The sequence below is a fragment of the Pungitius pungitius genome, chromosome 4 (assembly GCF_949316345.1).
Source record: "Pungitius pungitius chromosome 4, fPunPun2.1, whole genome shotgun sequence".
In the NCBI taxonomy this organism is placed as follows: Eukaryota; Metazoa; Chordata; class Actinopteri; order Perciformes; family Gasterosteidae; genus Pungitius; species Pungitius pungitius.
The window spans coordinates 22,169,105-22,194,151 of record NC_084903.1 but is presented as its reverse complement, the minus strand read 5'-3'; the positions used below and the strand labels follow the sequence as shown (position 1 = coordinate 22,194,151).

At 44.1% G+C, this 25,047-nt stretch overlaps 2 protein-coding genes across 5 annotated transcripts; both read right to left on the bottom strand.

Moving 5' to 3' along the window:
- Positions 1-1,309: 1,309 nt before the first annotated feature.
- slc6a5 (solute carrier family 6 member 5) lies at positions 1,310-15,158 on the bottom strand. Of its 2 annotated transcripts, XM_037454980.2 has the most exons (16): positions 14,701-15,158; positions 13,292-13,771; positions 11,553-11,700; positions 10,954-11,085; positions 10,636-10,809; positions 9,275-9,425; positions 8,904-9,036; positions 8,130-8,264; positions 7,923-8,026; positions 7,051-7,175; positions 6,823-6,935; positions 5,427-5,558; positions 5,209-5,308; positions 4,507-4,607; positions 3,135-3,302; positions 1,310-1,490 (listed from the first exon to the last, which is right to left on the bottom strand). In XM_037454980.2, the coding sequence occupies exons 1-16, from the start codon at positions 14,701-14,703 to the stop codon at positions 1,335-1,337; spliced, it is 2,355 nt and encodes a 784-aa protein (XP_037310877.2). In that variant the 5' UTR covers positions 14,704-15,158; the 3' UTR covers positions 1,310-1,334. The 2 variants fall into 2 exon arrangements, with proteins under 2 accessions (XP_037310877.2, XP_037310895.1); XM_037454998.2 differs by lacking the exons at positions 11,553-11,700; positions 13,292-13,771; positions 14,701-15,158 and having other exon boundaries at positions 10,636-10,711; positions 10,954-11,004.
- Positions 15,159-17,455: 2,297 nt separating this feature from the next.
- On the bottom strand, positions 17,456-23,728 carry LOC134127309 (uncharacterized). Of its 3 annotated transcripts, XR_009956036.1 has the most exons (6): positions 23,624-23,728; positions 22,704-22,777; positions 19,132-19,221; positions 18,973-19,027; positions 18,407-18,560; positions 17,456-17,717 (listed from the first exon to the last, which is right to left on the bottom strand). XR_009956036.1 is itself a non-coding variant. In XM_062561861.1 (4 exons), the coding sequence occupies exons 1-4, from the start codon at positions 19,432-19,434 to the stop codon at positions 17,582-17,584; spliced, it is 648 nt and encodes a 215-aa protein (XP_062417845.1). In that variant the 5' UTR covers positions 19,435-19,680; the 3' UTR covers positions 17,456-17,581. The 3 variants fall into 3 exon arrangements, 1 of the variants encoding a protein (XP_062417845.1); XR_009956037.1 differs by lacking the exon at positions 22,704-22,777 and having other exon boundaries at positions 23,624-23,678; XM_062561861.1 differs by lacking the exons at positions 22,704-22,777; positions 23,624-23,728 and having other exon boundaries at positions 19,132-19,680.
- Positions 23,729-25,047: the final 1,319 nt, after the last annotated feature.

Genomic DNA, 25,047 nt, shown 5'->3' with positions numbered 1-25,047 from the left:
AAAGAGGTCTCCGGGAGGTCTGCCACCAACAAAACAAGAGACAAAGCACACTTCCAGGGAAGAGGGGCGGCCGTGTTCTACACTAATCTTCATCTACTCACACGTAGCGGGTGCTCCGAACGCGACGACAACACGCACACGAAGAAGAGATTCTTATAAGACGCACTGTACACTTATTGCCCAGCTAACAAGAGAAAAGAGGGATTCAGAGGAACGTGTACACACTCACACTCTCCTCTGCTGAAGGCTCTTAGATATATATATGTATATATATCAGTATGTGTATGTAATTATTATATATATATACAGATATTTATATATACATTATACTGTTACTCTACTGATGTGATGCACATTGTGAAGGCGGTTTCCACGGATGGTTTCACAAGCTCACAACACACACGGAGATAAATACTGCGTCTAAGGTTTATTGCACAGAGCGGCTTTCCCGCATTCAAACGCTGGAGTGGCCACGCTGGACGAATCTAAGTTAGCGATGTGTCCTTTTTACCTTCTAGGACACGAGGAGGAACACAACTTACTAGATAAGACTAAGACGAGGGGGGCGGGGCAAACGGTGCCTCGGACTCAGGGAAAAGAATCGGTGGAAGCTTGTGTTATACTGCCGAGGCCTCCAGGCCAAAGTGCATCTGCTGAAAGTGGTAATCAGGATGCATTCGCTACTCTACTGGCACGTAGGGGGCACAAATTGCTGATATATCTATTTTGTGACAAAAGGCAAGAGCGACTAAGCAGTAGCTACAGTGAATACACATTTATATTGTTGGACAGAACACAAAACGTGACACCAGGGCTTTTTTTTTTTGTTTTTTTTTTGGTTGCCTTTCCCTTTTCTTTCCCAGAGGCAGTTGAAATTATTTGTGTTGCCGTCTGAGACTTTAAACACAGATGGAACAAAACGCCCCGTGGAGCTGCTTGAACCGCTGCCTCTCTGTTGCAAAATTTTCTCTTTTGTTTTTTGTTTTTCCTGTGTCTGCTCGCACCAAGATGATTCATTATCCCTACACACAGACATGAAGGCGCGCGCGCGCACACACACACACACACACACACACACACACACACAAACACACACATACACACACACACATACACGACTCCACAGGGAGCAGCTGTGGTGAGTCTAGTATTGCAAGTGCAGTCTGAGCTGTGTCCTTTTTTGACACAATTTTTCTTGGAATAAAGATCCCTGGACAGGGTTCTGAAGTGATCAGTGGTCACGTGTGGGGGAGGGAGGGAGGGGGGGGGGGGGGTATGGAAGGGAGAAAGAGAGAAGAAGAGGGGGGGGGGGAATACAAGGTGTTGCTGGGCTGCTACTGGTAGGAGCCCAGCTGGAAGTCCTTGGGGGGCAGTTTGAGGCCCAGCGAGTTGGTTCCCAGGGGGTCCGTCATGTTCTTGTAGCGTTCTCCGCGGTGCTTCATCAGGAACGGACCCCAGTCGGGCTGAGGGGAGCAGACCAGCTTCAGACGCTGCGAGAGGAGACAAACAGGAATGAATCAAGTCAGCCCTGAAGTGTGTGTGTGTGTGTGTGGGGGGGGGGGGGGGGGGGTACAAACAATGGCTTGGTTGTTGAAGCTGCTGTTGACTAGCGCATTTTGGTTCCGTTTTTAAAAAAAAATTCCAAAGCTTCTGCATGTTCTCCGCATAGCTCCACAAACTGGAATCTCCTCCCCGGGGGCAGGTCTTCTGACGGGGACCCAGTGACGGACACACATTACACGCTCAATATTATTATTATTATTATTATTATCATAGCTTACTTAACCGTAAACGCTCTGCATTCAAATAGTCACTTCAAGTGAAGATGTAAATATAGGAATCAGCACAATGCACTTAAACGGAACTAAGTACCAGCTTTTATTGTTTGCATCAAGTGTTTCTTGTGTAATCTGTGAAGCACTTAAGGGCGCCTCTGGGTCTGAAATGTGCTATAAAAATGGATTTACTCGCATCAATAGCTTAACTCTGTTCAAGGAGCATCCAATTATAATGCTGGAAGGTTTTATAAATAACCATTTATCATATTTTAAGTATTCGATTTTTGTCAATACAACCTGACTGCAATAACTAGAACAAGTATATTTAAATAAATTTTACCTGCTTTCAGGGGCCTTTTGTAAGTTTTTCCTATCCTATCCAAGCATCATAACAGATTAATCAATATCGGGTCGGGCTTTGCCATTATCTATAGTCTGCCCCCCTTTTCTTCTCCTGTGAACCAGAGTGCATTTCACTCCTGCCTCTGGCAGGGAGCCGCCTCGGCGTCCAATGGATGAAAAGCAACTGTTTAATGGCCGCTGGGAAGTTGTTTAAGTTAGTTTGGTTTAAGTTGTTTGCTTAAGTTTGAACACCCCCCTACGCCCGTAGGTACGGACAAACACGGTTGTTGGGTTAGGGTTACACTACAGACAGTAACAGACTGTTAAATAGAAATCTGTTAAATTCCGTTTATTTGACAGTGAAACACCGTAAATATATATGTCAGCGCGGAAAGTTATCTTGGCATTCATATATTGTATCAAATACGTTTAACCACTGTTAATTGTACTAGAAGTTCTACTGACAACAGAAATGCACCGTAATATGAAAATCTTTCAATATTGTGATTTTCACATGAATTCATTTTAAAAATATATTTTGTTAGTGTTTATATATACGGACCATCGTGCACTGTAAGATGAAATCTGTTGAAAATACGGTGAAATACGGTAAATTTCACAATTACCGTCAACAGAAATAAAACATGTTTACGCCTAATTTACTTTTAGGTCCTCAAGTTGAAAACCGCAGTCCTAACATATGGGTGAAAAGAAAAATCTAATAACGATAATGTATTTCTCACAGTCAAAGAAAGAAAAGAGATTCAAATGTGAAGACGGCAAAGTGAGAGCCACTGAGGGTCTCAATCATCATCATCATCATCATCGTCCATTAATCTGAGCGTTTAGAAGGGACCTATTGGAAAAATGGTCGAATTAATACTCAGCCGGCAGTCCGCCTCTCCTCCGCTAATGAGCGCACGCTGAGAATATTGATTTCTCCGACAAGAAATCAGAGGCAGAGACCCGACCAAGAGCAGAACAGAACCTACGCGGTTTTGTCTCCGCCATTACCTCTCCGAAGGTGCCGGGGGCGAGGTACATCTTAATGCAGAACATGATGGGGATCCAGATGACGGAGCAGATGACCATGAGCCAGCCCATAACCATGGACCAGTTGGGGTAGGTGTAGTCCTCGTACGTCATCCCCTTCCACTGGTACAGGCTGAGTCCCAGGATGCCCTGCACGCACCACGGAATCCAGCAAACGTTGTCACACCTTCAACCGCGTCGTGCACAAGCTTCCTCTCTTAGAGATTTCAATTCAATAGGGGGCCTCTGCCCCCCCCCCCCCCCACTGGCCATTAGAGAGAATGCAAGTGTAAGGCAGCTGAAGAGGAAAACCAAGATGAAGATGGGCTAGTTTTACCAAACTGTCTGCAAGTTGTGTTTTGCATCGATATGTTCCTCATAACTCCCACCCCTATACATACTGGACAAGTTTACTCAAGTTAAATACAAGTAATGTCAGTAAAGCTCATAATCCTACACAGAGACCAAATACTCGTCCAAGGGTAGCAAGAATCTTCTGTAATTCGTCACAGATTACCGTGACTTAATGGTTAGAATAAAAATAACTGTAAATCTTGACACAATGGCCAACATTTTTGGACCCAATTAGCTGCACTGAAGTCAGTCAGAACAAATACCTGTTGGCGTGTCCAATGTTCCATATCAACAAGAGGATGGAACAGCAGTGTGAATGAGATCGACCTTTTTACAATATGTGCAGAGAGTACAAAAAAAAAACAGGTTTGGAATGGAATATACCTCCATATCTACAGCAAATGTGTCTGAGACGGATTATAATAAATGGAAGAAAGTGAAAACCAACAGGAAAAAAAAAGGAGGACAGACAGAAATAGATTAGCTTGGGGTCGTGCATCAATGGGCTCCCCGAGGAAATCTGATTTCTCAGAGAGAGAGAGAGAGAGAGAGAGAGAGAGAAGCAGGATGACCAGCCGGCCAGACTGCAGTTCCATTTGTCATCATCACCTCCTGCTTTAGAGCAGTAGCTTCCATTAAAAAAAAAAAACTAACATGAATGCTGCTAAACCCCTAATCATTAAAAGTTACTGAATAACGCCCAGCCTATGGCAGCAATTGTCCCTTTCCCACAAAGAAAAGGTGTGGAAACAAAGTGGATGGTGTTCAGCAGCTCATCGGACATCACGCCGACTTCTTGGTGGGTCACCAGGCGGCGGATTGGAAACGTTTCAGGCCCCACGCGATGAAGCCGGGGTCGAAAAGGCTAATTCACAGCAAAACACATTTGGGATTTTTCGTATTGGGCGATGTAAATAAAATTGTCTTGACTTGTCAATGTGTGTTTTTGTGAAGGCTGAATGAGATGCGCCCAAAAAAAAAAGATAAAAAAAAAAAGTACCGTCAGAATGGTGGGAGTCACAAAGGCCCAGCAGATTCTCCAGAATCGGTTCGGCTGGAAACCAATCATCATTTCAATGTCGTCGCAGAACCTCTGCAGACCTGCAGAGACAAAAAGAAAACCCAGGCTTAAAAAGGGTCAAGAGAGAGAGAGAGAGAGAGAGAGAGAGAGAGAGAAGCCCGGGAGCAGATGGCTTCATTCCTCTCTGACTTTATTGACGGATAACATTGAGTGACATGAAGAGTCACTTCAATACGTCACCTGAACTGATGCTCTGACAAACTGCAGGTATCGGCCTTTCTGACACACACCTGAGCTCCCTGCCTGCGCGGGTGTGTGTGTGTGTGTGTGTGTGTGGTGCGTGTGAGCGTGCGACTTACGCGCATCACACCAGAGACCCCTAGTGGTCACAGCTGGAATAACATGTGCCTTTAGGTAAAGACACACTCGCTCTGTGTATTATTTCTTTTATTTATATTAATATTTAAAAAAAAAACAATTTTCTAGTGTAGATTGAGGTTGTGGCATCCGATATTCGATGAGGGAGCTAATTTTTTGACAATTCTAAGGATGGACATCTAGCTCCGAACGCCGGTCATTTCCACATGATAGGGCGAGACACTGGCAGGGCAGCCTCTTCAGACTTTACTATGATGAGGTAGAAAGGTACGAGACAGCGATAGCGGGAGAAGCTTCACTCACCGTAGAGGTAGGAGATCCCCACCAGCTCGCAGATGGCGATGATGACCAGCGAGTAGGAGGCCGCGAAAGTGTCCACCAGCTGCAGCATGAACATGCCGCTCTGTCTCAAACACACAAACACCAAATCAGCAAGACAGTCCCACTGACCCGGGGGGGGAAGGGGAGGGGGGTCGCATCGGTGTGTAGGTACATAGGTGTACTGCGTCACGGTGTCCTACCTCTGTGATCATGGGGAAGCCCAGGAAGAAGAAGCAGAAGCAGCAGACCAGGGTGAAGAGGGGTTTGTGTTTCCTCAGGTATTTGGGGAACTCGTCCGACACGGAGGTCACGATGGTCTCGATGGTGGCGAACTGGGACCCAGCAGAAGAGTGTGAAGGAAGAGGAGAGAGAGGGAAACGTCCCGGGGGGGGGGGGAGAGGAGGAGGAGAACAAGGGGTAACGGAGGGAAAGGTCAAGCTCAAACGGGTTTGTCCTGGGAAATGTTGTGACTCGAAGTTAAACTCTAAGTTTATTTTTTTTAATTTTTTATTACTGAAAATTGCCGTTTTCGGAGCATCCAGCATCCAGTGATTCTACATCAACTGATCCCACTGGCTTCACATCCCCGAAACCCGTGTGCTTGTTCACTGGAGCAACGCCAGGGAGGCAACGGGCCATTCACTGGAGCTCAAATAACAAATATCACGATATCGGATTATCCTGGCTGAGGCAGCAGAGACAAAGCAACGTCGTTCCTCCTTTGGAGAGGAGTCCGCATCGACCACGTTGATTAGGTTAAATGTTGACTTTCTTTCAACTCCAATGTGGTCACCATCAGGCTCTCTGGAAGCTAAATGTTATTCATTATCTAATTGCTAACTTTGTCAGTAGGTGGAAAGCAGTGGGTTTACAACAGCCAGGATAAGGAAACGAAATATATTTGGGACATTTTGGGACAAAGAGGCAGTTTGTGGAACACATGTCAGAAAATGGGGGGAAATGATTACTAAAAAGCAGGTGCTTTAATTGTATTGAAACTGCTTTACATGAGCGTTGTTGACTTTAAGGTCAACTTCCCTTCACTCACTCCAATCACACAGGGAGCGAGCTCAGGCACTTCAGCTGAAAGCCGTCCCAGCGGGGGGGGGGGGGGGGTAATTAGGTTAATTAGGTCAATATGTGCAGCGTTCAAACGTAGCTGGATGCCGCTGCCAAAGTCGAGTGTTTGCTTCGGAGTCTCTGGTCTCTGACATGAAGGTTGCTGATGTTATGAAACGTCGAGAAATAGAAATATTGACATTAAATCAGATGAACAAGAAGAATCTAAATTCACTCGGAGAAACTAAGAGAATTATCCCCAACTCTGCAGCTCCGGTGACTTTTTCTTCAGCCTCCGTCATCCCAAAAATGAAGGGTTAGAAAGTCAAAATTATTCGTCTTTTTATCTCATAATTGCGACTTTCTTAAAAGAGACAAACAAGTGCTTGATTTCATCTTTAAATCTGGCACACAGAGAAGGAAAAAAAGCATTAGTTACACTTATCTTTATTACTATAACTATAGACATAAAACAGCACGAGAGCATACACACACACACGCGCAGACACACACACAGATTGAGGGAGCAGTGGTTACCATGGTATCCAGGCCAAGAGTCAGGAGCATGAGGAAGAAGATAATCGCCCAGAAAGGAGACAGGGGAAGTCTGGTGAGAGCCTCAGGATACACCACGAACGCTATGCCTGGACCTGACACACACACACACACACATACGTAAATCCAGATGTGTGCGCACACACACACACACTCTCCACAGCAGATCGTGAGGTCAAACGTTTTCGGGGTGTGCTTTTGGTGCCTTACCTTCATCTGCCACCTGCTCTATCGGCACTTTCAACTCGTGCGCCATGAAACCGATGACGGAGAAGATGACAAACCCAGCAAATATACTGGTGAGACTGTTTGTACACGTCACTATGATGGTGTCACTGCGGGGAGAGAGGGAGAAGCAGATGCCAAATAAGCACAAACCGGCTATAGTGACTAAACATTCGCATCAGAACACGCTACGTGTGATAATTGACGTTACGATGGCGCCATCTGGTGGCTGTAATACGAAATGCACGTAGAGGCCTGTGAAAGAGGGCTGTATTGCTAATGCAAAATGTCTCATCGTACCAGCTCATTTGTCCGCCTGTTCAATAGAGAGTGTGTGTGTGTGTGTGTGTGTGTGTGTGTGTGTGTGTGTGTGTGTGTGTGTGTGTGTGTGTGTCTGTTATTTAAATGTTGTAATTATTGGTGCTTTTTGAAAGTATTTCCATAGCAAAACGTTCAGGATGGAAATGGGATACACACACACGTAAAGAACTAAACGTGTGTATATACATGGGTATAGTTAGCATATATATGTACACACATACATAATACATAATAAAAACCTCAAAAACAAGCCCTGCTTTGGTCATCATTTACAAACCACAAGAAGTCCACAGCATTTTATTTCTGATTCCAACAAACAAGAGATGACTTGTTTTGTGCATTCAAAAACCTTTATATGTTTTGAACTGAGGGAAAGTTGTGTGATGAATAAAAAAACAAGGCTTCAGGTGCGAGGAAATGAAAGAAACACTGAACTGCTGGCTGCAAAGTGACATTTATTATCGTCATTCCTATCAAAATCAGATTTACGGTGTCTGCGGAGACGCAGGAGCATCGTTTACCTTTTGTGCGTTTACCTGTAGCAGTTGTTGTGGAACTTATTGTAGGAAGAGAGAGTGATGAGGCCTCCCCAAGCCGCCGACAGCGAGAAGAAGATCTGAGTGGCCGCGTCTTTCCACACCTGGCGGACGAGGGAGAGAAACGGCTGCAGGTAAGAAGCAGGGTGGGGGGGTGGAAAGGCAAAGCGCCCGCGGCGCTGCGGGGGGGGGGTGGTCGTCGGCTACCTTTGCGTCGTTCAGCTTCTCCCACTTGGGTGTGATGAAGTAGAGGATGCCGTCGAAGGCCCCGGGGAGGGTTATCCCTCTGATGAGCAGGATGACCAGCACCACGTAGGGGAACGTGGCTGTGAAATACACCACCTGAAAGCAGGGAGGAGACCGGAATGACAGAGAGAGAGAGGGATGGAAGGTCTTGAGGTTCTTGAGAGAAGCAGTGATGGAGAATCAGGTCACGTAGATGTGCGTCAGCGCCTCTTTTTGCTGATGAAACAAGTACTTTTTAACTGTGCAAAGTGAGGTCTCTAAAATAAACCGCCGTGTGTTTCACATCCAGGTCCACCAGAGGGCGTCATTACACAAGAATTCCTTTTGAGTGACGGCGGATGTTTCCTTCCTCACAATCAAAAGAGGAAAACAGGTTCGCACATTCCCTTTTCCCCCTTCCCTAACATACAAAAAGATCTCACAATCCGCAAAGCTAAGAGAAAGAAACCACGCTGCCTGAAGAGGAGACATGAAGGTGGCTGTTAAAAAGGGTTTAAATGTATTGAATCTGAATCCATCCATAAACTTGCTCATGGAGATAAAGTTCTCTAGCAACAACCATTAAAATAATACAGGTGTTGTATTTTTAGCTCCCTATTTTAAAGATCACTATTTTCAAGCCTTTGAACACACAACAAAGGAACAGAGTGCAGGCCGAACAGATGGAACACAATATTGAGTCATGTGTTTTCTATCCGTGCAAAAGGAGGCGCTTTGTGCTTTGCTTTCCGTTACCTTCCCCGATGACTTGATGCCTTTGGCCAGAGAGCAGTAGACGATGATCCAGGCGAGGAGCAGACAGCCGGCCAGAGGCCAGCGGATGTCTCCCGGGTATTCGATTCCTTTGGAGATGTGCAACACATTGTACCTGCAGGTGTGACGGGGACAACGAAAAGTCACATCTGGGTAAACTGAGAGGCGCCGAATCGGGCCCAATTCCGCTTCATTGTCCTGCAGACGTTTGCGCTCGTGGTTTCGTATCCCGCGGAGTGGCAGCTGTAATATTTGTGGGCCTTAACTGAAATAATTTTTTTTTTTTAAATAACAAATGTACAGCAATTTTGTTCCTGGTGCACTTTCAAAAGGCCACGGGCCCTCGCACTCACTTGAAGTACTCCTCGCTGGGGCTGACGTAGGTCTTGTTGACGTCTATTGTCATGTTCATCAGCTTGGTCAGGTTCCCCACGTTGCTCGGGGACAGACAGAAAGTGGAGTTCTTGATGGAGGTGATGTTTCTGTCCCGCAGGATGCACGTGTCTGTTCCAATCAGAAACCAACACACGTCAGCTGGGAGAGTGGCGGCTGCCGTGGGACACGGCTACTGTCCGCACAGCTGTTCACACTGAGAGCAAAGCATGGGGGGCGGGGGGGGCGTTGGAGAGAAGCTGACAGCAGGCCTGTCTGGAGAACCAAGAGGGCCAGATGTGAATAACAGAAACACTTTTACCAAATGTGTGCTTTCAGTTCAGATGCTGCGGGAAAGATAAGATAAGGAAAAGCTGCTTTCCTTCTGTCTGTACAACGTTTCATGTGGACACATCAGGGTCTGAAAACCAACGTAGCTCATCTTTCATTACATTGTAATGCAGAAGAGATGTGATCGCCATACACGTTTTTTCTTAATCTGCGACCGCATCTTTTAAAAAGCAATTTCTCAACAACTCAGAGGCAGAGAAAAGGTTGTGTGTCACGGCTTAAGATTGTTTTGACATAAAAATGAACTAAACATGGTATTTTACAAATGTATGCTGGGTTAAATTGTGTTGATGTATTAAAATATGCCATCTTGCATGATTGCTTCAGTAACCACATTGCGTTGAAATGGCAGAGGGGCGCCTGCAGTTGTCGCGGCGGCCGGCAGGGGGCGCTGCCGGGTCTCACTGCAGCACTGCAGCACCTCAGACTGTACAGTAAATTTGTCAAGCAAGCAGTTTTTTTTGTGCTGAATTCACAGAACCGCTCGGAGGAAATAAAACAGGAAAATAAGGTAATTTCGATGTTTATTCAACGCGGATCGACACCTAAACCCTTTCCCGCCATTTTCCCTTACAGTGAAACCATGATTTTATCCAAAGAATATAAGTATTTTTTTAAGATTAAAAAAAAGACTAATTCTGTTGTGCACTGCAGCTTTCAAGTATAAAATACAACACTAAAAGAACAATCGAAGGTGTATGAAATATTTATAATATACGGGTAGTCTCCCACTGCAGCAGTTAAAATAAACCAATTCAGAATTCAACGTGTTTTTTATTATGTGTGTGTGTGTTTGTGTGTGTGTGTGTGTGTGGGGGGGGGGGGGGGGGGTGAAAACACCGCATGAGATCACAGGTCAGGATTCATTATACTGCAGGACACCTCGGCTGAGGGAGTCCTGACGCATTGCGCATTGTAGGGAGAGAGGTGCTTTTGGTGTGTGTGTGTGTGTGCGCGCGTGTGTGTGTGTGTGGAGGTGTGTGAGTCTTACCTAATAGCAGCATGTCTTTGTCCTTACATTCCACCGTGTTCCACTCATTCCTACAGTTAGCCCATGGCAGTGAGCCCTTCAACGAAGCGAACAGGTAGTACAGTGTCCAGCACATTATAATATTATAGTATATGGCTATCAAGACAGATATTATCAACATGGCAATCCCGCAACCTAAAATAAATAAATGAGACGAAATATATAAATTACTCTTAAGAAAATTAGAGAACTCTTGATAATAACATATGAGGTTTATTTTTGAATGTTCTTTCAGTTATTTTTTTTTAATGTTTTGTTGCTGTTGTCGTGGCAGTTTACCTTGCAAAGCTGGGATGCACTTCCACACTGACACGGGGCCCTGGCTGGCAAACTGGCCCAGGGACACCTCCAATAAAAAGATTGGGATGCCGGCGATGCCCAGCATTGTCAAGTAAGGGATCAAAAAGGCTCCTACGAGGAAAGGAAACAGCAGGCTGACAGAGAGCACTTCAAGGCACAGAAGGGCCGGAAATACCCGGCGCTGTGTATTAAAAGTTTGTATTTAAATAACGATCATTAGATACGTTTATTAATGGAAACATAAATGAACAAATTATTATTACATGCATGCTGATGATTGTTGCAACGTATCCAGAGATTTCACTATAAATTCTCACACTCATAATATCATACTTTATTTTTGCTGCATTTCTCTTACTCATTTTTTCATGTGAAAATATTCACATAACAAAATATCACCTCTACAACCGTTTCTTTGTTCTAGTGTAAAATGATCTCCTGGTAGCGGCCTAACTGGAGGGAACATCTAAAAGACAATAGAAAATAAGTTCAATCCTTTAAAATTCCCCTTTTTTTCTGATTTGTTTTCGTTCGTTTCCGTTTTCTGGGGTTAAAAAGCATTGACCTATAACTCTTACCTCCCCCGTTTTGAAAAGCAAGATAAGGGAACCTCCACACGTTCCCCAGTCCCACCGCGTAGCCAACCATGGACAGAATAAAATCCATCTTATTGGACCAGTTTCCTCTGGCCTTATTCTCATCTCCTTCCTCATCATCATCGTCATCCTAAGAGGAAAAATGATATTTATTCTCTTGAATGAAACCGAGAGCCTTGTCCCGCACTAAAAGTTTGACCAATTAAATAACGAAGTATTAATATAAAAGTATTAATTACGAATAAAATGCCTCAGTCTGGATCTGAAGCTCAAGCCAACAACGACCAAAAATATGCAGATATTTTTAGAAACGCACACGTGCATTTTCACATAAACCGTATAAAAAATGCCCCTTTTTAAAAAGAGAAAAGTGGATCAGATAATAGGGACGCTTTTGGGTGCAGTTTCCTTTTTTCCCTCATCTAAAATTACTCACTTTCTCTATAATGATAATTTCGTTCTCAGTTACAGATGTGTTTGCCTGTCAAAAATCAGCAGCTTTCCAATGTCAAGTCTATGTATTACACTCTTATTCAATAGGCCCATTACTGCCACAAGACCGCATGGAAGCACCTCCTAAATCTAAGACGTAGTAATTAAAAAAAAGCCACTGCTAATAGTGCACTTACATAATGTGAGCAAATACGAACAGAAATGCACAATTATCACCGCGGGATACGAGCAGATCCACAAAAGAAACCGCATGCATCCTCAAATGCATAAACAACGCTACGCATGGGAATCTGTGTGTGTGTGTCAGTACGTGTGAGAATGTGTGAGGGAGGGGTAGCCCTCTGCTGACTATCTGCTGGGTAACACCTGGGCTTCAGGGCCATACCAAGTGTATCTGCAGGGCGCAGAGGGGGGGGGGAGGACACCGAAAACAGCGCGAGTAATATAAGTCATTCCCTTTATCACAAATCGTGTTTCCAGTGTGACTGTGATCAAAAATCAGCCCGAAAAAATCACGGGTTTATACCGTAAAAATGTCGTCCCCTCTCTGCGCTGACTGCTGATCCATATGCACGTTTTGTTTTGGCATATTTCGCTGACGTGGCGGGTTTGAACGTTTGGATCCCTGCATGGAATAGCGATGCATGCTATTTACATGCATGCATTCAGCTTTTACTCACGTGGGTCTACTGCCACATTAAATCAGCTGAATGAACTTCTGCTCTGTGGCAATCTTAATTACAAAAGGAAGAAAGTAATCAACTCACCTCGCGTCTTTTCGTCCTGTTAAATACATTTTTTTATTTGTTTATACATCCGATTAATGAACGATAAGTCTAAGTTCTATGGCCTCGTGGTTGATCCGAATATCGGGCCACACGCTTTATGCTGATTTCAGCACGGAAGTTGTCCGCCTGCAACACACTTCATGAGCACATTTGTGCAGGAAACCCCACTGAAGCAGCCTGCACCGTGTTTTTCAAGGGGACACACATTACAGCTCGGCACCACAGACCCCCCCCCCCCCCTCCCCACTCTCTCTCTCACTCCATCAAACATCTGCAGCCCTGATCTACTTTAGCTCTGCATGGCGGGGCCGGAGCTCCCCGAGGGGAAGGGGGCTGAGAAGAGGGGAGAGAGAGGAGGGGGGGTGGGGGGGGTGTGCACCTTCTCCGCTTCGGGTTAATCCAGTCGCGTGCATCAATCCGCCCCGTGACTCCGGCCGGCCGCTGTTCGTAATAGGAAACGGTTCATTAAAGCTGACTTACCCCCGCCACGGCGCCGGGCTGAACAGACGTGTTGCCATCTGTCCCCAGCACGATGGTGGTCTGGCTCATGGCCGTCCAGTTGCCCGCGGCGTTGTTCTGCTCCGCGGCGGCCCGCAGCGGGTCGCCGTACTGGGCGGGCCCCGCGCGGGCCGAACCGGCGGAATCCTTCCTGAAGGCCGAGTTGATGGCCGCGGATCCGGGGGCCGCCGGCGCGGCGCTTTTAAACGTCCCGTACGCTTTGCTGCTGTCCAGTTCTCCCGGTTTGTTTTCCGCGTTAGAAAAAGTTTTGCTCTCGTTGCACGGGGGAGGCGGCTGCGGCGCCGGGTGGTGGCGCGGGGCGGCCGGGGGGCACGCGGCCGCGGTGTCCGGTCTGTTTGCTGTAAATCCCGCGGCTCCATCGGGCTGCTGTGTCGGGATGTACCCGGTCGGAGCGCTGGCGCCGGCCATCTGTTTGGCCATTTCTCTCTGGTCAGAGAAATCCTGAAACGTGGGAGCGACAGATCAGGTGGACAAAATGCAGCAGAGCGGCAGAAACCATGAAGCCGCGAGGCTGCCGCGTCTACGGGACTGAAAATGCTCAATTGTCTTTTTTCTGCAGCATGTTCTGGCTCTGGCTGCTCTATAGTTTCAGCTCACAGTCCACCGGGTGTGTTCGTTTGTGTGTATGTGTGTGTGTGTGTGTGTGTGTGTGTGTGTGTGTGTGTGTATGAGGGAGGGAGGGGGTGCTTTGCTTCTCCAGTTCTCGCTTTCTGCAAGATTCTTTAATTTTACGCCCCATTTCCCCCCTCATGTCATTCAGCCACACGCATCCGCTGATTTTATGGGCAATAGACAAGCTGCTGCAGGTCTCTCGGTGGCTTCTCTCTCCCCGGGAGGCATGCAAGATCACCGGCGTTACGGTAGCGAGCGGACCCGGGGCAGCAGAATTACAAATGAGTCCCGGAAATTTGTAGCTGTGACGGGGGCGGCAAAGCAGCCGGAAAAACATGCATGAAAAATAAATAATGATAAAAAGAAGAAGAAATTGGGTCGCTGTTCGATTAAACAAAAGCTTTGGTATAAGTTGTGAGAAAGAAACAAGTACACCTGATTGTAATCGTTGATCCTTAAATAGAAAAACAAATCATTCAGAAGTAGGAAAAGTGGCCTGGAATGCACCCGTTGTTCCCATTTTAAACTTTTTAAAAGGATTCAGGTTTTAAAAAAGCTTCCGGAGAATCTAATGCAGAAAAAAAAGTTTTTAATGTTGAGCCTCAGCTGCATTCCAGCACCACGGACAGCACCGCGACGCGCCAAACTGCTTTTAAAAAAGAAGTATCAGGTTAACATTTAAATCAGCTCAACCAATTGCAATAAGACGATAAAACCACAGATGCAAAAGCCAAAGAAAGCGTTTCGGGGACACTTACCATTTTGTTGCATGTGTCTGCTGGCAGGCTGGAAACAGCTGTGAGGAGACGAGGAGAGGACTGGGAGCGGACTGGTCGTCGCCGCGCGAGAGCACAAAGTGCAAAGCTTTCCTCGAGCTCCGAGGGAAAGTCCGGAGTTTTGCGTCAGTGCTCAGCAAGGTGCCCTTCGCGTGACATTTTCTTGATAATAGGAGTTTGATAAATCATTGGCTTGGGATTCGGATTTTTAAAGGGACAACCGGAGCCAAGACGACGTTACGCGCGTATGTGCATGCGTGCGTGAATTGCGTGCGTTGCGGTTACGCACGGCATGCGTGAGCGCCGGACGGGCTCTCTCCGAAGCTGATTAATGCACTCGTCTCTGGGCATGTGTGTAGGACGCTCTCACACACGTGCATGGACGCCTCCCGCGCGAGCACACGCAGCTCGGTTCGGGTTCAGGCTTTTATTGTATCAGTGTATAGTGTCAGTCTAAATAACGTTTGCAGTGTGCTGCTGAGTCGGCTCTCTCTGCTACAGTAACACTTACAGGAGCCACTCGAGAGAGAAAGGCATTTGCGGTGCACACGGCTCAGGGTTTTGGACAGAAACACTTTGAAATGAGGTTGGAGACGTGTTTATTTCAGTCCAGAAACGGATTCTTTTACACATATACTAACATGTAGGCATTTCATTATTATGTATATAAGTTGTAAAAGTTAAATTGACTTTTAAAAACCACGTGCATTAAATGGGCTGCACTATAAATAGCCTTTACATTGGGTGGGTTTTACGCACGTACAGGACACGCGTGTGCGTCACCGACAGGAGCATTGATCAAGAAAAAAGAAAGAAGTGGGCGAGGTCTTTATGAAGCTACTCATTTGTTAAAGGCTTACGCAAGAGATGAGGCCTCTTCCCCCCCACCCTCCTCCCTTCAAATCACGTGTGTCACGAGGGACCACTGGAGCTGGACTAGGAGCAGCGACAGTGGAGGCGAGAAAAAAAAGGTGCCATAGATTTTAAAACCACTGCATTGCGCATAGCATCCTCCAGGTCTTTAAACGGAGAAGAAAGTCCTGAGTGGGCTTCATCCAAAGGCCTCGATGGTCTCATGAATAAGGACAACTTTAAAAAAACGTTCCATATTAACAGTTGAGGCCTCGGTACAAAAGACCATCTCACAGAGAGAGTGCACGCTTAGTTTATAGGACACAATAAACACGCGCACGGAGGCCTGCATGAGTAAAACAAACACAGGACAGAAAATAGATCTCGTGCGGGGTGTTTGATCTTCCCACTTTGCAGAAACGTTGGAATATGCGTTGCTTAATCAAGCGACATATCTCCGACCATCTCTGATCGGCTGAGTCACCAGTGGACAAACACCCTCGGAGCGGACGTTTAGTTATAAATGAGTTTCAGCGAAATCAGCCCTTTCGTTGCTTAGCAACCACTTTGTGTAGCTAGCTATGTCAGAGGCGGAATGCGAAGCAAATAGGCCCGTGCGCAAAACATGATCATAATAATAACCATTTAATTTGTGTTTTTCATATTTATGATCTAAAATAATTCAACTTTATATGCCAGATAGCAATGTAAGGCAGGATAAATGTCTCACATTAAACACCCATAGTATCAAATATATATTTATATTATTGTAGGCTACTCCCACAAACCCCGTGGTTCTGCATTTTTTCTTTCACTAACATACGACTCAAATTAAATTGTTTTCCACCGATTTTACGACAGCCGACCGGCTTTGGGGCAGCCTCGGTGCCGGATCGGCTCCGCTGACACCGGCACTCGGGCCCGTCGTCGGCTCCCCAGAGAAGAGGCTGCAGCGGGATCGGTTCCCGCCGCCTCGGCTGTAATTACGTTGTCAACAGAGAATAATGGTAATTGATTTCTGCTTGCCTACACTGTAAAAAAAAAATCCGTAAAAAAACGGATAAAGTCCTGGCAGAAAATTACCAGGAATTTATCCGTTAATATCACAGACACTTCTGTTAATCCTAGAACGGATTATTCCGTATATTTACAGTATATTCTGTTTATTCACAGACACTTCTGTTTATCCTAGAACGGATTATTCCGTATATTTACAGTATATTCTGTTTATTCACAGACACTTCTGTTTATCCTAGAACGGATTATTCCGTATATTTACAGTATATTCTGTTTATTCACAGACACTTCTGTTTATCCTAGAACGGATTATTCTGTATATTTACAGTATATTCTGTTTATTCACAGACACTTCTGTTTATCCTAAAATGGATAATTCCGTATATTTATAGTATACCCTCAGTAGCATTTGAAATGTCTTCACCACAGAAAAATCTGTACCATTTCTATGGGCAGTTTCTTTAAATCTGAAACATAAAATTCTGAATAGGCAGCCTACATTTTCTGGTATTCCACTCTAATGCTAAAATACAATGACAAATGGTATCCATCACAAGACCAAGGTCATGTAATGAGTTAAAATAACTAAACATCGAATACAGCAACATGATCAAATACAATCACAACATATATATAAATTCAACATGTTTATTTTTTATGCCATGAAGGATATGTATAAAAGTGCATTCAATGGCTACATTTTTAAATGACAAGTTTTTTACAAATTATTTTAACAATATGCAACAATATGCATATTTGGTTTGCAATATGCATATTTGGATAAGACTTGTTGCTTTAAAACAGCAACAAACAGAATAAAACCAATTTAACATTAAAACTATTATTCATAAAGTGCATTCCGGGGATGGCCTAGATCATCATGAGATCTGAGAATTTGTATAGCTTTAAACACATAACAGACAAACAATGCATCGAACGAAAATTCACCAAAACTATGTGCGAAGCAACATTTCCAAATACATGGCAAAACAGCTCAATTTGCCATCCATGGATTCTCAAAGTTGTTTAGTTCAAACAGGAACTTCAGCAGTCTTGGAGGAATGTGCTGGTGTTTGGTCCCCTTCTTCTCGGCCTTTGACCCTCGCTCAGGATTTATTCCCAGGAAAACTCTTAAAGAAATGGATTTTGTTTTAAGCAACACACGTAATGAAATGCATGAAACCGACAGAGTAACACGCAGATCAAGTTGAGATGGAAAAATCCTTGTAAATCCAATTTGAATATTGTTCCATAACAGGACAACTACTAGAATAAATTAACGTGAAGGAGTACACCTTTTCAGCTGTTGTGCGACCGCTTTCTAAACCTGCGTGTTTTCCGTGAAAAGATACAGGCAATGAAATTTTCTGTTCACATTAACGGCGCATTTTAAAATCCGGTGCCAACAGAGCACCTGTGCCCGGTATCTACCGGACGAAATAGCAACTAGGATTACAGTGCAACTTAAATGTCTGCGTTGCGCTCTGACGCTTTAAAAAGGATGTGGTTAGAGGTTAGGGTGCAGGGAACAACTGATTGGCTCATGGAGGTATGTGATCAGAGTGGTTTTATGGAGCTTTGGAGGAAGAAGAAAAAAACTGATACAGAGCATTCTATGCACCGATTAAATCATTTAAAATATTGCTCGATCACGTGAATTTGATTATGGGAAGCCAAAATCATGATTGTAATTAAAATTTAATTAATTATGCAGCCCTAATTTGTAAACATATAACCGTGTATTTACAATGTCCAATAGCAACACAATATGCTCTATACATAACATTAAAAAAAAGAAGAAAAAAAAAGAGTTGCCTACCTTTGTATGAATTCCAGGGTGATTGACATCTCCTTTGGGTATTTTATGTTTAATACATAAAACAATGAGAAAGCGTAGCTCAGGGCCACAATGACGGAGTTGATATGGTCATTGACCACTTCCTGATCGACAGCGATCTTGAATCGTTGATCACCTTAAAACAGATATATTTAGATATTAGAAGATTAAAAATATAAACAAAAAAAATAACAAGGCACATTCACTTCAGAAACCCACTGAAAACATAATTATTTAGATCTGGCTAGCTTACATTATTATTTTTACAAGTGGTGTCGCCTTTGTTCAACAAACCCTCCTCATTCTACAGCAACTATTAAACCGGATCCGACAGTAACTAATAGACCCTCCTCCTCCTACACTAATATTTATCAGGACTTTTACTCCACCACATTTACACTGGATGAAGTATTTTAACCATGTAGCTTAAATTGACTGGCGCTTTGCACAGAGAGTAAAGAGTTGAAAAAAGTAAAGAGTTAGAGTTAACAGTAAAGATTAAGTGAAATCCATAACATGCGTGCCTAAATATTATACAGACTACATACCCATGATAAGGATGCAAGGTGTGCTTGGGATGCTCAGTCCAGCAGCATTTGACTCCTGTTGTTGGAAAATGAAATATCAAAGAAACACAAACGTCATGAACTATGTTTCCAATGTATATCTGCAAAACAAAAACAACATAATAAAAAGTATACACCTACCTCACTTTGGTAGAAAAGGAGATCGGGCTTTTCTTTGAAGAACTTTGCAATGCCTGAGATCAGTTGTACTGGATCTTCACCTGGTGGCATCTTCATCCCATTTGAGTCTAGGTAGTCTTTGATGCTCTTTCCCTTCATGGACATTTCCTCTGCCAGCTTTGTTTGCACTCGTAAGCCAATGAGGGTACATGTGTGGTCAAACAGGTGAACAGCTTCAAAAAGGAAGGGCCACTCTTCCTGTACTGTTTTTACAGTGCTTCCTTTGTTTATTGTTGCACGCTGGATGGAATATGTTTCAGTCATCAATTTGCGAACACACAACTCCTGAAGATGATGGGTTTTGAAGGCACTTTTCAAGTCATCTTGTTTAGACTCTAGTTCTGCTACATCCTCAACAGCAGGCTGCCACTCCACACACCCATAACGATCAGAGAGGGTAGACTTTTTCCTTTCTGCGTCTTCACCCTCTGCTGCCTTCTTAGTTGAGCTGAAGGTAAATGGCCTTCTAATATTTTCCAGTCTGTTTTCTAGCTGTATGAACAGAGCATCATATCCTGTTCCAATGACTTTACTTCCATTGAGCTCTCTGTCTTGAAAAGAGCAGGGATGTTGTCCTACAATCTTCTTGGCAATCTCCCGCAGCTTTGCTCTTCCAGGCCTGCCACGCACTTTACTGAGTACATCGTCAATGACTATCCGAACCAGCTCTCTTCTCTCTTTAGGCATCGGCCTTTTCTTTTCACTTAAGGCAAGCATGAGTTTTGGGGGCATTTTGTGCCATGGGACATCATATGTCTCCCGGGATGGAGAATCCTCCATGGGACCAGTTGTCGGAGGTAGAGTTTGGGGCGGATGGACATTGTGTTGCAGAGATGTCGAAGCCAAGCCAAGTACAGCTGGTGACTCTATCGATAACATACAACAACATAGATGTTACATTTACACAGATTTAAGCTATAACAATTTTGGTATGGTATGAATAAATGCATGTCACGAGCTGTATGTTTTACCCAACTACATTTTCATTTTTTTAAGAGGGCAGCAGAACACTGATACAAATTTTACATACAATTGTGATGCTAATGGACAAAAAGTCTACGTCTGTAAAAATGGTAACCTGTGGATTATAGGACATACATAAATATTTGGTTAATAAATGTAAAAACGTACCTGCAGTGAAAGCTTGAATTAGTCGTCTCTGCTGAATGGGTGGCAGAATTCCATCGACATCCTCCGTCTTGACAAAGTTAAGGTCATCTACATTGTTTACTCCAATCTCCTCCAGTCTTGCCATGAGTGAGTCTATTACATGATTATTGAGCGATGGTATAGCTTTCTGAACTAATTCTTTCACAAGCTCCATAGTGGCATATGCTTGAGTGGGATGAGTAACCTTGCACCTCTGTGGTAAAAAGAAAGTGGAGCATAGTCATTAAGCTTGTCAAGATCTTCACAAATAAGCTTATTGGAACTATTTTTGTCAATTTCATAGACGCCAAGCTCAGGTACCCAGCTGGCAGTTTTCCCCCGCACCAAAAGCAGGACAGTTGTTTCACTTTTGATAACAATGCTTGCTATTTCCCCCAACTGCAGTTGTCTTTTGGTATATCTCTGTACGACAAGCATACCATTTGCATATGAAGTGCCTTTAACTTGCACTTTATCTGTAACAACGGAGTTAGATGAGTTAAGTCCAAAGTCTGAAACTGCTGCCCTTATGCCACCATCATAGAGCTCAGGATAAAAGCTAGTGGAGTTTGACACCTGAACCTGGGGGCTGAAAAAACTGCCCTGACTCTGATAAGCCTGAAACAGCTGATGTCTATCAGCGAGTGACTTAGTGACATTTCTGAAGTTTCGACTTGACCTGATACATCTTTTGAAATAGCTATGCTTACTTTCAAAGCGCATGGTCCAAGTATGTATGAGTGGACCAAACTGTAGACTCAAGTCTGCATAATGAAGAAGATAGTGGTGTTTTGGTCTCAGATTTGAATGTGGGAATAACTCTTGCCTCATTTCCACATACTCTTCAGTCAGTACCTTCATGTAAGCAATCTGAGACTCTGAGAGGCTAGGTGCACAGACAAATTCAACTAACTCCCTCAGAAGAAGTACCAGCTGCCAGACAGCATTGTCAGCATCTTCAATTCTGTCATGTACCAAAATAGGCAGGAACCGCAATAGCCACCTGTTTTGGGCTGCATGGCCTCCAAGCCTTTTTCCTTTGTTTGGAATTGCATTTGGCTTGTTGCTGCTTTCTCCTGGAAATAATTTGAGTCTGTCATTTAGTGACTTGTAACAGAACCACTTTTCTTTAATTAAGCACTGCAAACACATCGCCAGGTCATAGTCCACAACACCCTCGAACAAGTCATGTGCTAAACATGGCGGCAGCCCAGGCTGACACACGTGAAAATGTGAGAGTTTGTTGAAAACACTGTTGCCTTTAATGCCCTTATGCATGGTCACTTCAGGGTGACTCTCCAAAAACTGCACAGACTCATTATAATCAGCAGGATCTCTATGAGTGAAAACTGTGAGCGGGTTAGACAGAAACTCATCTTTTGTGACTAGACAGTATCTACAGAAATACTGAGCAAAACTAAAATTTTCTGTAAACCCACCAATCATGTGGGAGCCCAGATTATCTCCCATTATGCATGCAACAGTACCTCTGTATATCTTATCCTCAAAAGATATGCCCTTTTCCTCCAGCTCACACAAGTCTGACACAAGCTCACCAAAAACTTTATCCACTCCAAAATATTTACAGTCTTTCTCTGTACAGAGCAGTACCAACTGGATTTGATCAACAGTTGATCTGATGTGAGGATCGAAATTTCCAAGAGTGAAGTACACAGCTAAAACTTTGTGCTTTTGCTTGGCAGATCCAAGAGGATTAGCCACCTCGAAAGCGTCTTGAAATAGCATCACCTTTAAAGAATCTGGGTCTGTGACAAACATTGAATTAGATCCAATGGCATGCCCATCAGTGAAATCACAAAGTGTACCATCTTCAACATGAATAGGGTTAAAACTCTGCTGAGTTTCACTTCCCTTTTTCAACATTGCTCTGAGACTATCCAGTAATGGAATGTAATGATAGTATCTCCTCTGACCTCTATCATTGTAGCCAAGTGTCACTTCAACAGGCTGAACATAGTTAAAGTGTGTCTTGTAATACTGCAGCCTTCGATGGTGTGTAGTTAAAGGACCACTTGCATGCAAGGCCTCATGCATAGGGCTCCGCTCATATACACTCTTCCCCAGACATGTTAATGTTTCTGTTGGAACACCATACTGTTCAAGTTCTTGAGCTAGCACATCCATTGTATACTCCTGTTGAATATCCTGGAGAGTTTTCATCTCATTTGCTATCTCTGTAATTGTGGAGGCTGGGACTAAATACTTTGCCTGCAAACCCAAGTAAAACCGAGCTAGATTTTCTGTGTAGGCATCTTGCACTTTATCATTCTCAGCAGCCTTACTTTGGTCTACTTCAACATCATTACTTTTGTCTGCATTACTCACATCAATTCCTTCATTCTCTGCAACATGTGCACTCTCACCTGGAAAATACTGTTCTGCAGGTTCACACAGATGAACAGGTGCTATCTGGGTGACACTCCACCCTCTGTGATATCTGGACAGATGAGATGAAAACGATGTTTTTACATTAAATGTCTTAGAACATCCATTAAAGGGACAAGCTACAGTCAGACCCTCTTGTATGTGGTCACTCAAGTGAGACACAAGCCGTTTAACATCTGCACATTGTCTGCTGCAAAAATTGAAGAAACACTTCAACTGCACAGACACACTCCGGTTCCAAGTTTTTCTGAAATCTGTGTCTGGGTGTGTTCGTGACATGTGAACAGCAAGGCAGTTATATGAGGAAAAGCTTCTTCCACAATCTTTATGGCCACATGATAAAAGCACATTATTAAGATGTCTGTGTGATCTGCAGTGCTTCAGGTATTCTGTCAATGAGAAGCATCTAAACTCACAGACATTACAAGCCAACATGACGGCACTCGTTAACCGGCGTCACCGGCGTTAACTATCTTTAGCCGGCCCAACTAGCCAAAACCGAGGGCTAATGGCTAAGCTATCATTAGGGGCTTTAGCTTTAGCTAGTCCCTTGTCTTGCTAACAGGTGTTCGCTGGTTAGCTAGCTTCTAATTCTCACGGAGTGAAGAACGTTTCAGAGCGGCATTCAGCTGGGCATTAGCCTGATAGCGGTGTGTGGAGACTGAGGAAACCGCCTTCACAATACCTGCTATTTCCGTTCGTTATCCTCTGAACCGAGAGAACAACGGGGGCTCAGAAACTGCACTAAAAGCTCAGCCCCCGAATAGAAGGTTACATTCTGCTTATCCCGGTAAGGTAGCTAACATTAAAGACAGGCTGGACAACTTTCTAATTAAAACGATACAGAACTATATATACATAATACTATATTTTTAGTTAAAAGAAATATAGTTTATACCACAGAAGTGCAATAAGGTTTTCCCAACTCCGGTAAACGTCCGTTGATAACCGCTTCGTCATTGAGATGTTAGCGCGCGCGGCGCTTCACGCTCCCACAATGCAATGCGTCCTTTAAAAATACGGTTAAAACTACTGTAAAAAAATATAACGGAAAATTCCTTCACATTAACACGGTACATTGTACCTTATATTTACGGACTTTTCTTACAGTGTACCAGATACCGCGAACGCACACGCACGCGCGCACACCTATAGTTTTTCATTGCAAGGTGTAAAAGAAGATGGTTTTTCAGAGCTTTACACGTGCAGAAAACAAAGCGCACGTGCCTCTCTGCGGCGGAATGTCTTAAAAACGAAACATTTGAACATTTTTACAAAAGCTCTGCTGCTTTTCTGTCTTTTTAGTTCCCCCTTTTTAATTATTCTCTTTTTTGGAGGGTAATCCCCCGATCAGGGAGCTGAACTAAAGCGGAGTTTTTTTTTTCCTTAATTGATCACTCCCACTGTGGCCTGATTGATAAGAAGCCGCATCCATCCGAAGCGCCTGGAAAGCAACGGTTCAGCGTGAGGAGGTCAACCAGGGGCCCAGGGCCCATCGCCATTATCATCATGTACACTTTAAACTCACTTTTCGTTTTTTTTATTATTTTACAGGCTGTAAGTGAAGCCTGTTTATGTTTCACCCCAAAGAAACGCACTGTTTAAATGTTGCATGTACAAAGCGTCTGTTCATGAAAATACAGACATTTTTAATCAGTTTTTTTTTTGCCAAGTGCCTCAGGAAATCGCTGAAGTGAACACAAATAACATTTGCATTCTCAACAAATGCCGCTTTTTAAAAACATTTTCTATTCCAGCAGAGAAAAGGCTCTTCCTGTGAGCACACTGCATTAATATAAAAGCAAAGAGGACACAGAGGCTGTGGAAATACATCAGAGGAGACGCCTGTCAGATCACCAATAAGACAGTCAGTACCCTCAGTCTGCTCCTCCTCCTCCTCCTCCTCCTCACAGACCACTCTTTCATCATCTCAGACAAGAAAACTTTAATTGTAACCAGAGCTGCTTAATGAAGCGTGTAAATAGGCTTCAGTCAGCCTTTTTAAAGCTTAAAATTCATCCCGCATTGTCCCAGTAAACTCACGGAAGACTGATGACGATCTCGCGCGGCTCAAAGTAGGACAATAAGGACGAGGATGTGGAGGGACATCAAGAGAAATACTCGGCATAAGCACACAATCCCTCTAAAAGGAGAGCGGGCGGCCAATTCCTCAAAGGACTTTTTCTTTAGTTGGACATTTTCGATCAGACGAGGGGGGGGAAGCATAAGCGTAATGGTGCGCGGTGAACGTGGTCTCACCGACCGGAATGGGACATTTTAAAATAATTTCACGGACTAAAGACATTTAAGGTTAAAACTGGA

Coding starts and splice junctions, on each gene's coding strand:
- slc6a5 (XM_037454980.2), bottom strand. Junction 7,176..7,922: donor TTCCACAACAACTGCTACAG/GTAAACGCACAA, acceptor CTCTCCCCGCAG/TGACACCATCATAGTGACGT. Junction 6,936..7,050: donor AGAGCAGGTGGCAGATGAAG/GTAAGGCACCAA, acceptor TGTGTGTGTCAG/GTCCAGGCATAGCGTTCGTG.
- LOC134127309 (XM_062561861.1), bottom strand. CDS start 19,434: ATGACTGAAACATATTCCATCCAGCGTGCAACAATAAACAAAGGAAGC. Junction 18,561..18,972: donor ACCTTGCATCCTTATCATGG/GTATGTAGTCTG, acceptor ATCTGTTTTAAG/GTGATCAACGATTCAAGATC. Junction 17,718..18,406: donor ACCCTGGAATTCATACAAAG/GTAGGCAACTCT, acceptor CATTTCTTTAAG/AGTTTTCCTGGGAATAAATC.